The sequence below is a fragment of the Numenius arquata genome, chromosome 20 (genome assembly GCF_964106895.1).
Source record: "Numenius arquata chromosome 20, bNumArq3.hap1.1, whole genome shotgun sequence".
Taxonomy (NCBI): Eukaryota; Metazoa; Chordata; class Aves; order Charadriiformes; family Scolopacidae; genus Numenius; species Numenius arquata.
This window is the reverse complement of record NC_133595.1, coordinates 1,333,435-1,345,263: the sequence shown is the minus strand read 5'-3', so window position 1 is coordinate 1,345,263 and position 11,829 is coordinate 1,333,435. Positions and strand designations below refer to the sequence as shown.

Here is an 11,829-nt window from a genome sequence, read left to right as displayed (position 1 = left end):
AAAAGCTTGGGAGAGGTGAAGGGAAAGGGGGAGGCTTGCAATAAGTCTGAGGGGGAACCAGGGCAGGCCGGGGGTAGGAAACCTGAGGGGTGGGCGGGAAAGCCTGAGGTAACTCTGGGGAGGCGGGACAAGCCCAAGGGAGCCCGTGCGAGGGAAAACCTGAGGTAAACCCGTAAGTGCCGGGCAAGCCCGCGGGAGCGGAGGGGAAGGCGAGGCGAGGCGAGGCGAGGCGAGCCGGGGTGAGCGGAGGGAGCCGGCGGCTGAGGAGAGCCCGGGCGGGCGGGAAGCGCCGGCAGACCCAGCGCGCGTGCGCGGAGCGAACACACGCCGTTGCCGCGGCGACGGGGCCGCGTGGCGCGAGGCCCCGCCCCCTCGGGTCGCGTGACCGTCGGCGGGAGAGCGCACGGGCGGGCGTGCAAGGAAGGGCGCGTGTGCGCGGGGGGGGCGTTGCACGAGGGCGTGCGCGTGCGACGGGTGCACCGTGCTCGAGTGTGTCCTTAGCGTGCGACGGGTACACAGCGTGTAAGCGTGAGCCCTGTGTGTGCGATGGGCACACCGTGCTCAAGTGCGAGTCCCGAGTGTGCAAGGGGTGCACAGCGTGTAAGTGTGAGCCCTGGGTGTGCGATGGGCGCACCATGCTTGAGTGTGAGCCCCGGGTGTACGACGGGTACACAGCGTGTAAGTGTGAGCCCTGCGTGTGCAATGGGCACACCGTGCTCGAGTGCGAGCCCCGAGTGTGCAAGGGGTGCACAGCGTGTAAGTGTGAGCCCTGGGTGTGCGATGGGCGCACCATGCTTGAGTGTGAGCCCCGGGTGTACGACGGGTACACAGCGTGTAAGTGTGAGCCCTGCGTGTGCAATGGGCGCACTGTGCTCGAGTGTGAGCCCCAGGTGTGCAACGGGTACACAGCAAGTAAGTGTGAGCCCTGCGTGTGGGATGGGCGCACTGCTCGAGTGTGAGCCCCGAGTGTGCAAGGGGTACACAGCATGTAAGTGTGAGCCCTGCGTGTGCAATGGGTGCACTGTGCTCGAGTGTGAGCCCCGGGTGTACGACGGGTGGACAGCAAGTAAGTGTGAGCCCTGTGTGTGCAATGGGCGCACCGTGCTTGAGTGTGAGCCCCGAGTGTGCAAGGACTGCACAGCATGTAAGTGTGAGCCCTGCATGTGGGATGGGCACACCGTGCTCGAGTGTGAGCCCCGTATGTACGACAGGTGGACAGCAAGTAAGTGTGAGCCCTGTGTGTGCAAGGGGTAAACGGCCTCACTGATGCACAAGCATGAGCTCTGAGTGTGCAATGGGTGAACCATGCACTAGTGTGAGCCCTGAATGTGCAATGTGTGCACTGCCCAGCTGGCACACGAGTGTGAGCTCTGAGTGCATAACGGGTTCAGAGTTTCCCAAGTGTGAGCCCTGAGTGTGTGACGGGTGCACTGCCCAGCTGGCACATGAGTGTGAGCTCTGAGTGCACGATGGGTTCAGAATTGCCCAAGTGTGAGCCCTGAGTGTGCAACGGGTGCACTGCCCTGCCGGCACATGAGTGTGAGGCTTGAACGTGCAAGAGAGGGCAGGCACATACGTGTGCAGCTGCACAAGTGTGTGAGAGTGCAAGCACAGCAGCGCGTGAGGATGCAAGAGCACGGAGGGCTTGTGACTGCAGGCGCATGGGAGCACACGCGTGGGTGTGAGTGCACGCGCAAACGCACAGGGTGAGCGCACGTGACTACGTGTGCAACGTGTGTGTGCGCACGGTGTGACTATGCGAGCGCGTGCAAGGAGGCGAGCGCAAGCGCGGCAGCGGCGAGTGCGTGGTCAGGAGGCTGCACGTGCGCCGGGGCGTGCGAGCGCACGCGTGTGAGCGCAGGAGCCCGCCCGCAGCGCCGCGGTGGGCTAGTGGGAACCCCAGTTGGCCAGCAGACCTCTCCTCCGGTAGCACGACAGCCGTTTATTGCCGCGCAGCAGACGGACATAAGGCAGCCATTTAAAGCTCGGTGGGGGTTTTGGGGGGCGGCCGTGCCCGGGCCGGGGGGAGTGGGGGGGAGCCCAGGCCTAACCCCACTCGTGCTGCACCCCGACGGGGGCGGCGGGGGCCCAGGCGGCCTCCCCCCAGGCGCTGGCAGGGCCGGCGGGGTCCTGCTCCTCGTAGGCGGGGTTGCGGCGGCCGGTGGCCAGGCGGCAGAAGCAGCCCCCCGGCCCCCCGGAGTAGTGAGCCAGGAGGGCGGCCACACTGGAGAATTCGGCGTTGGAGTGCTGCCGGGGGGGGGGGGGAAGGAGAGAGAGGTGAGACACCCCCCCCCCCCCCACCCGCCCCCCGGCTCGGCTGGGGTCACACTGCACCCCCAAACTGAATGCACCCATGCAGCGAAAACCCACGCGGCAGAGGCACCCGCGTACTCGTGCACCACGCACCCACAAACCCAGTGCACCCACAAACCCAGTGCACCCGTGCGTGCGCATGGGGGTGCACCCCATGTAGCCGTGCATGCGCGCACTGCTGCGCCTCGCACACCGATTACGCCCACAAATCAAACGCGCCCGTGAATCACGCTCATGCCGATGCACCACGAACCCATGCACGGATGCGCTCGTGCAGCAAGTGTAATTGCACACCAAAGCATGGATGCGGCCGTGCACCAGCACTCTCTGGTGCCCGTGCACCCTGCACAGAGGCACCCGTGCACCGATGCACCCATGAATCACACGTGCCCTTGCACCAACACCCCCGTGCACCACGCACAGAGGCACCTGAGCACTGGTGCAGCCGTGAAGGAGATGCCTCTGTGCACCCACACACTTATGGAGCACACACAATTGTTCACCAGCGCACCCGTGCACCGATGCACCCATTCACCTGCTCACCCGTGCAACCGTGAAGCAAATGCACCCCTGCACCAAATGCTTGTACACACCAGTGTGTCCATGCACCAAATGCACCGATGCATCGATGCACAGGTGCACAAATGCACAAGTGCATCCATGCACCGATGTACCAGTGCGTCACCCCAGTGCATCGGTGCACCGATGCGTCCATGCACCGATGCATTAATTGCACCAGTGCAGCCATGCGTTGATGCATCCGTGCACAGATGCACTGGTGTGTAAGTGCATTTGGTGCATCTATGCACCAGCGCATCCACACACAGCCGCACCAAATGCACCGGTGCATGAATGCACAGGTGCACAAATGCACTTACACAGTGCATTAAATGCACATGCACCCTAGTGCATTGTGTACCGATGCACCAGTGCATCCATGCACCAATGCACCAACTGCACATACACCCCAGTGCATCTGTGCACGGACGCATCAATGCATGGGTGCACCAAATGCACCAGCGCATCCACGCACAAATGCACTTACACAGTGCAAGAAGTGCACACGTGTAACAATGCACCAGTGCATCCATGCACAGGGGCACCAAATGCACTGGTACATCCATGCGCCAGTGCAGCCATGCACGGATGCACCAAATGCAGCCATGCACCGATGCATCCACGCACAGACTCATCAAATGCACAGTACCTCCATGCACTGGTGCACCAACGCATTGGTGCGTACCTGCACTTACACACCTGTGATTGCACGCACAGTTGCATCAAATGCACCGGTGCATCCATGCACAGGTGCCCAAACGCACTTACACAGTGCAACAAATGCACACGTGCACCAATGCACCAGTACATCCATGCAGAGAGGCACCACATGTACTTACACACCAGTGCATCCATGCACAGGTGCTCACATGCACTGGTACATCCATGCACCAATGCACCGGTGCATCAAGTGCACTTACACACCAGTGCATCCATGCACAGGTGCTCACATGCACTTACACAGTGCAACAAATGCACACGTGTACCGATGCACCAGTGCATCCATGCAGAGAGGCACCCTTACACACTAGTGCATCCACGTACCCATGCACCGATGCATCAACTGCACTTTACACACCAGTGCATCCATGCACAGGTGCTCACATGCACTTACACAGTGCAACAAATGCACACGTGCACCGATGCACTTGTGCATGCATGCAGAGGTACCCTTACACACCAGTGCATCCATGTACCCATGCACCAATGCATCAACTGCACTTAAACACCAGTGCATCCATGCACAGACGCACCAAATGCACTGGTGCATCCATGCACCAATGCACCGATGCACCAAATGCACTTACACACTCGTGCATCCATGCACAGGTGCTCACATGCACTTACACGGTGCAACAAATGCACAGGTACCCTTACACACTACTGCATCCATGTACCCATGCACCGATGCATCAACTGCACTTACACACCAGTGCATCCATGCACAGACACACCAAATGCACTGGTGCATCCATGCACCAATGCACCCATGCACTGATGCACCAAATGCACTTACACGCTCGTGCATCAATGCACAGGTGCTCAAATGCACTTACACAGTGCAACAAATGCACACGTGCACCGATGCACTTGTGCATCCATGCAGAGAGGCACCCTTACACACCAGTGCATCCACGCACCGATGCATCAAGTGCACTTACACACCAGTGCATCCATGCAGAGACGCACCAAATACACTGGTACACCCATGCACGGATGCATCAACTGCACTGACACACTCGTGCACCGATGCGTCCAGGCGCAGACCCATCAAACGCACGTACCCGGGTGCAACCCTGCCCCGCTGCAACCACGAACCGAAGCGCCCCCAGCGCGCTGACCCCACGCAGCCCCTCACCTCCACGCAGAACCTGCCCTGCTGGGTCCTGCAGAGGCCGTAGGGCACGACGCCGCAGGGTGCCCGCACCCACAGGCACCAGCGCGGGGCCGGACCGGGCTCGGGGCGCAGCAGGAAGGCGCCGGGCACGTCCCGTCGCAGCAGCGCGATCCCCCCATCCCTGGGGAGGAAGAGGAGGAGGAGGAGGAAGAGGGTGGGCGCAGGGGTACGGGGGAACCGGGGTGACGGCAGGAGTGGGGAGGCTCCCGCCTTCTCACCTGGCGATGCCGGCGAAGGCCCACACGCTCTCGGCGAGGACGCTCTCGTTTTCGGGGAGGAAGGCCAAGCTCCTCGCCCCTTTGCTCTCCCATCCCGCCGCCGCCCCTGCGGGAGCCCGTTAATCCCCTCTTCACCCCCAAAATCCCTCGTGAAATCGGGGTCGTGCGTCCCCTTTGTGCCTCAGTTTCCCCTCCGGGCACTCACCGGCGTCGCGGGGGGGCTGGTGGAGCTGGCTCTCGCCCCCGCAGTCCCGGTAAGCCCCCGAGCGCAGGACTTTGCTGCGGATGGCTTTTTTCCGCACCAAAACCGGGGAGCAGTAGGGGTTCCCTGGGCGCCAGGAGCCGGCTCTGCCCTCCGCCTCCAGCCGCCGATCCTGGGGGGGGTTAGAGAGGGGGTGAGGGGGATTTGGGGGGGCAACCGGTGGGAGAAAATGTGCAAAATAGCATGGGGGAAAAAAAAAAAAATGGCGTGCAAAAAAAATGCTACACCAAGAATGTCCTGAAAAATAAAAAAGCCAGGCAAAAAATGCACACACACACACAAAAAGCTATGCCAAAAAGCACCTGGGGAAAAAAATTGCCGTGCAAAACACTACGCAAAAAAACCGCCGTGCAAAACAACAGCCTGCAAAACCATCCCCGTGCCGAAAGAGTACCGTGTGAAACACCAAAATGCCGTGCAAGAAAAGCTATAAAAAAAAAAAAGCCCACCGTGCAAAACCCACCCCTGCAGTGCAGGAGACCAGGCAATAAATGCCTTGGTGAAAAAAGCCGTGCAAAACACCAGAGAAAAAAGTGCCGTGTAAAAAAATGTTACGTGAAAGAATGCCGTGCAAAACACCCCGCACGAAATGCCGTACAAAAAAGTGCCGTGCAAAAAGGCCACGTGAAAAAAGCCCTGCACGACAACGTGCAAACTTGCTGTGCAAAAAAAATGCCGTGCGAACGCACTCCGTGCAAAAACGCCGTGCAAGAAAAGGCTCTGCAAAATGATGTGCAAGGAAAGACCGTGCAAAAAAACTGCCCTGCAAAAATACCACTTAAACCAGCTGTGCAAAACGCCGTGCAAGGAAAGGCCGTGCAGGACACCGTGCAAAAAAACGTGCTGTGCAATAACACACTGTGCAAGGAAAGGCCGGGCAAGAACTGCCAGGAAAAATGCCGTGCAAAAAAGTACCGTGCAAGCAGCGCTGGGCAAAGAACTGCCCTGAAAAAAGTGCCCCGGACACGCTGCCGTGCAATGAAATACTAGGAAAAAGAAAAAAAGGGCCGTGCAAGAAAAGGCCATTGAAGATACCGTGCAAAAATGTGCTGTGCAATAACGTGCCGTGTGACACGCTGTGCGAGAAAAGGCTGTGCAAGAAGCGTCAGGCAAAATGCCGTGCAAAAAATGCCATGCAAATACTGCCGTGAAAGATATGTTGTGCAAAAAAAAAAATGCCATGGAAGAAAAGGCCGTGCAAAACACTGTGCAAAAAAATCTGACGTGCAATAACACGCTGTGCAAAGCATCGTGCAAGAAAAATGCCGTGCAAGAAGAGCCAGGCAAAACAGCGTGCAAAAACCACCCTGCAAATAAATACCAGTTTTGCACAAATCTGTCCTGCAAAATTGCCCTGGACACGCTGCCGTGCAATGAAACACTGTGCAATAAAAAAAAAGGGTTGTGTGAGAACGGGCCGTGCAAGCCACCGTGCAAAAACATGCTGTGCAACAACATGCCGTGTGACACACTGGGGAAGAAGTGCCAGGCAAAACACCGGGCAAAAAATTGCCATGCAAGAAAAGACCGTGCAAGACACCGTGCAAAAAAAGTGCTGTGCAATAATGCCTCGTGCGACACACTGTGCAAGAAAAATGCCGTGCAAGAAGAGCCAGGCAAAACACCGTGCAAAAAACCTGCCCTGCAAAAAGTGCCATGGACACACTGCCGTGCAATGAAACACTGTGTGATAAAAAAAGTTGTGCAAAAATGTGTTGTGCAATAACACACCATGCGACGTGCCATGCAAGACAATGTCATGCAATACAACGCCGTGCAAGCAGACACCGTGCAAGACAACACTGTGCAAGATGCTGTGCAAGATACCGTGTAAGGCATTGTGCAAGACAATGCCGTGCAAGCAGACACCGTGCAAGACAACATCATGCAAGACGCTGTGCAAGACAATGCCATGTAAGACACCGCCGTGCAAGCACTGTGCAAGACAACATCGTGCAAGACGCTGTGCAAGAAAACACTGTGCAAGATGCTGTGCAAGACAATGCCGTGCATGCACTGTGCAAGACAACATCGTGCAAGACGCCATGCAAGATGCTGTGCAAGACAACGCCGTGCAAGACAATGCCGTGTAAGCAGACACTGTGCAAGACAACATCGTGCAAGACACCGTGCAATACAACGCCGTGCAAGACAACGCCGTGCAAGCAGACACTGTGCAAGACAACATCATGCAAGACGCTGTGCAAGACAATGCCGTGTAAGACAATGCCGTGCAAGCAGACACTGTGCAAGACAACATCGTGCAAGACACCGTGCAAGACAACGCCGTGCAAGACGACACTGTGCAAGACAACATCATGCAAGATGCTGTGCAAGACAATGCTGTGCAAGACACCGTTGTGCAAGCACTGTGCAAGACATCGTGCAAGAAAACGCTGTGCAAGATGCTGTGCAAGACAATGTCGTGCAAGACAACGCCGTGTAAGCAGACACTGTGCAAGACACCATCGTGCAAGACACCGTGCAAGACAATGCCGTGCAAGACACCGCCGTGCAAGACACCACCATACAAGACAATGCTGTGCAAGCAGACACTGTGCAAGACAACATCGTGCAAGACGCCGTGCAAGACAATGCTGTGGAAGACAACGCCGTGCAAGATGCCGTGCAAGACAACACCGTGCAAAGCCCCGTGGCGCGGCCGTCGTCACCCCGTCGGGGAGCACCCACCCCCGGTGCCCGGGCGCCCAGGGCGGGGGGCGCGGGCAGGCGTCGGAAGGAGACGAGGGCGTTGACGTTGCGCGACACCTCCTCGGGGTTGAGGGGCTCCCGCAGCACCCCCAGCCCCGGGGGGTCCCCCTCGCCCCCCTGCTCCTCGGGGTGCGCCAGCAGGTAGCCCAGCTGGAAGGAGCGGCAGAGCAAGAGGTGCAGGGTCTGGACCTGGGGGAGGCAAAAGAAGCTGCCTGCAAATATTAAAATTAATAATAAAGGGGTGGGGGTTTTTTTTTGGGGGGGGGGATTCGGGGCACGCACCTCGCCCGGGGCCCCCACGAAGAGGTGGCAGAAGAGGGTGCTGGCCGGGCTGCGGGGATTGCGGGCCACGAAGGCGAACTGGTGGTCGGCGTGTCGCCACGTGCTGTAGAGGATGCGACGGAGAGCGTGCGCCATCAGCAGCGTCTGCGGGGACAAGGGGGTGAGGGGGGGGGGGGGGGGAAGGGGGGGCGGTGGGTGTCACTGGGGTGTCACTTGTCACCCGGGGGGTGCAGGGGGTGCCGGTGTCACCCCCTCTTTGCACGACAGGTTGGAGAAGCGAAGCAAAAAATGCAGTGCTTGGAGTGGTGCAACCCCCCCCCCAAAGTACCTTTCCAGCAGCACCCAGCACCCCTGACCCCCCAGAATCCATGAATTTACCCCCCCCCCCCAGCACCCACGAACCCCCCCCTCACCCCAGCACCCCTACCTCCCCATCGGCACCGTAGACCTTCAGCCCCTGCAAGCTGAACCTCAGCACCACCGACCTCCTCCTGGGGCAGTCCTGCATGGGAGAGATGCGGCGTTGGGGGGGGGGGGGGGCGGGTCAGACTGTCCCACCGGGGGGTCCCCCCCATTATTTGGGGTGTCCCCCCCCCCAGTTTCCCAGCGGGGGAATGCCCCACCTTCAGCGCCCGCAGCTGCTCCTCCAGCCGCCCCGCTTGCTGCTGCAGGTCCAGGTCCTCCACCGCAAAGGAGCCCACATACTGCGGGGGGGGGGGACACGACACAAAAACCCACCCGTGTCAGCAACAACACCCCCCCCCCCCCCCCCCCAAAATGATGCTGTAGTTGCCCCCCCCCCCCCCCCCCCCCAGGGCAACCAGACCACCCACCCCGAGGTGGTGCTCTGGGGGGGGTCACGGGGATGCACCCACACCCAAACTTCATCTTGGGGTGTCCCCGTGTCCGGGGGTCACTCACCTCCGCCGGCTTGGCGATGCCCCGGGCTCGCTGCTGGGGGGGCGCAGGATCCGGCCCCCTCCCGTTGGCCGGTTTCTTCTTCATGGCAGGGGGGGGTTTGGATCAAGATGGGGTTAAGAGGCTCCGGTGCCGCATCCGAATTATCCGGAGCCACCCAGGGTGGTGGCGCGGGAGCGGTTGGTGGGAGCCCGGATCTGGCCCCCCCCGGTCACGGTCCCTGCGAGGAGGGACAGGACAGACGCGACCTGCCCCCATCGCCCCCCGGTTCCAGCCCGCCGACCCCCGGGGAGACGCTGTGGTCCCCAAGCCCTGACCCCAATGTCCCAAGCCCTGACCCCAATGTGGATGTCCCCAAGTGCTGTCCCCGATGCAGGGTTCCCCCCCCCCCCCCCCATACCTGCCCCAATAAAAGGGTCCCCAAGTCCTGACCCCAAACCCAACTCGAGGGTCCCCATGTCCCAAATCCAAAGCAAGGGTCCCCACCACCAGCATCATGCCAGGGTCCCCGTGTCCCAGCCCCCAAGCGAGGGTCCCCATATCCCAGCTCCAGCACAAGGGTCCCCCTGTGACCCCAAGGGTCCCCCCCCAATCCGGCCCCGACCCCAGTGCGAAGGTCCCCCGTGTCCCAAGCACGGTGTGAGGGTCCCCATGTCCTGCCCCTCAGCACCCCGCGGGGGTCCCATGTCCCTGCCCCGAGCGCGACGCGAGGGTCCCCCAATCCCCACCCCAAACGTGGTGCATGCGGCCCCCACCATCCCCACCCCAAATTAAACCCAAGTGTCCCCACGTCCCGACCCCCCCACAAGATGCAAGTGCCCCCCCCCCCCGCCCCGAGCATGCAGTCCGGACCCCAAGCGAAGGCGCGTGCAGTCCCACACCCCGAATCCCAGCAAGATTTTGGGGTTCCCCCCCCCCCCCGCCCCCCATCCCGCACCCTGCCATGCTCTGTCCCAGCCACGCAGCACCGAGCCCCCCCCGCCTCCCCCCCAGGGCTGTCCCTCGGGGGGCAATCCCCAAAGCACCGGTGATGGGGGCAGCAGGTTTGGGGGTGCCAGAGCACCCACCGCGGGGTGCGCCCGGCCCCTCTCCAGCCACCCGAAGGGGGTCTGCCCTCCGCAGCCCTCGGCCGGGCTGAGACCGGCGCAACTCGTGTCACCGAGGCCAAGCCGCAGCCACCTGGGTGCAAACACACGGGAAAGTGTGTGTGTGGGGGGGGAGTCCGGCTGCCCCAAGCGTATCCTAACAGGGTAGGGGGGGTCCCTATGGTGCCCCCATCCCTTTTGCCAGCTCAGGGTTGGCCCTCTCCTTTCTGGCATAATTTGGGGGGGTCTTTCCCCCCTCCCCCCCCCCCAGCCAATCCGCGGGCAGGCAGCCCCCAAGCCCCGCCCCCTTTTTCCCACGCTCCATTTCTCAATGAAGCCCCCCCCCCCCAGCCCCCCAGCCCCCCGGCCACCCGGGAGGTCCCCAAGGGAGGGATGCTGACCCCAAAATTTGGGGGGAGGAGGGGGAGGAAGGAAGGGGGTGGGTGGCGTGTGACACCCAGACACTGAGCATCCCCAGGGACGCCCCCCCCATCCTGCTAGGCCCCCCCCCCCCCAAGCTCACGGGCAGCTCGCTGGGATGACTCCGGTGAAACGCAGGCGAAAAATTCCCCTGGTTGCGTCTCTCTGGGCCTCGGCCGGTTGTTTTCCTTCCCCGGGCGGCTCCTCCGGCGGCTCCCGCAGGGATGCTCGGCCCGTGGGCGTCAGGCCCTCGTCGCCAGCCAGGCCGTGGCCAGCCCGAGCCCACGCCGGGCACGGGGCAGGCGGCAAACTCTCATTTCCTGCCTCCAATCTGCCCGGGCGATGAATCACTGCAATTTACCTCCCCGGTTTTCTCCGTTTCTTGGAAGCGACGGCGAGCAGAAAGGCTCGGGCTTTTGAGAAAACGCGGCTGCAACCGATTTTTTTCTCTCTCTCTCTCTGTTTTTTTGTTTTTTTTTTTCCTCCTCTCTCCTACAGCGTGCCCAGCGGAGAAGCGATTTCTAACACACGTGGTCGCTCGCTCGCTCGCCACCCCCCTGCCCCGATTCCTCAAACCCCTTTTCACCCCGAATTCTCAATTCCCCGGGGAGTTTTGCCCACCCCTCTCTGCTTTCGCCGGAATAAAATAGAGAGGGATGGCTCCCACCTCGCTGCAAAAACCCGCAGCCTCGGATCCCCAAAATCCTCCAGTTCCATCCACGGGGGTGAAGCAAAAGCTGCCCCCGGCCCCAGGGATGCGCTCGGCTCCCGGGAAGGGGAAGGAATAGTTTGGGGAGAAAAAGGGGTTTCCAAGGTGCATCCAAAACTCCCCGGTGCTCCCGAGGGTGCGAGGAAAAGGGTCCGTTCAAACCCTGGGCTGCCGCCAGCGCCGGCTGCTTCGAGACGTCGCAAGATGCCCCGGAAGAATCGATAGCGTAGAAACGGTGGGAAAAAAAAAAAAAAGGAAAAAAAAAAAACAAACCACCAAACCCAGGACAGATGGGGCTGAAGAAATAACAAAAACGGAGCCCAGTCTGGCCAGGAAGCGGAGACGGGAGAAGAGCGAGCGGTGGAGCCGCCGCAGGATGAAGGTTTTCCCATTCAATCCCAGTTGCTGCTCCCGGAGGCGAGGATCGACCCTTTGGATTAAATACATTAAATACA

General features: G+C 60.6%; 1 protein-coding gene across 1 annotated transcript; it reads right to left on the bottom strand.

Moving 5' to 3' along the window:
* Positions 1 to 2,046: 2,046 nt before the first annotated feature.
* Positions 2,047 to 9,247, bottom strand: SH2D5 (SH2 domain containing 5). The gene is made up of 10 exons (XM_074161435.1): positions 9,164 to 9,247; positions 8,866 to 8,946; positions 8,670 to 8,744; positions 8,243 to 8,386; positions 7,940 to 8,149; positions 6,663 to 6,692; positions 5,192 to 5,360; positions 4,987 to 5,092; positions 4,730 to 4,889; positions 2,047 to 2,247 (listed from the first exon to the last, which is right to left on the bottom strand). Exons 1-10 carry the CDS (start codon positions 9,245 to 9,247, stop codon positions 2,047 to 2,049), a joined length of 1,260 nt encoding a protein of 419 aa, XP_074017536.1.
* Between the last annotated feature and the right edge of the window lie 2,582 nt (positions 9,248 to 11,829).

Excerpts from the sequence above, each read along its gene's own strand:
- SH2D5 (XM_074161435.1), bottom strand. The coding sequence starts at position 9,247 with ATGAAGAAGAAACCGGCCAACGGGAGGGGGCCGGATCCTGCGCCCCCC. Across the intron at positions 8,745-8,865 it reads AGCAGCTGCGGGCGCTGAAG|GACTGCCCCAGGAGGAGGTC; the intron begins GTGGGGCATTCC and ends TCTCCCATGCAG. Across the intron at positions 6,693-7,939 it reads TGGGCGCCCGGGCACCGGGG|CATGTTTTTGCACGGTGGCT; the intron begins GTGGGTGCTCCC and ends GTTGTTGCACAG.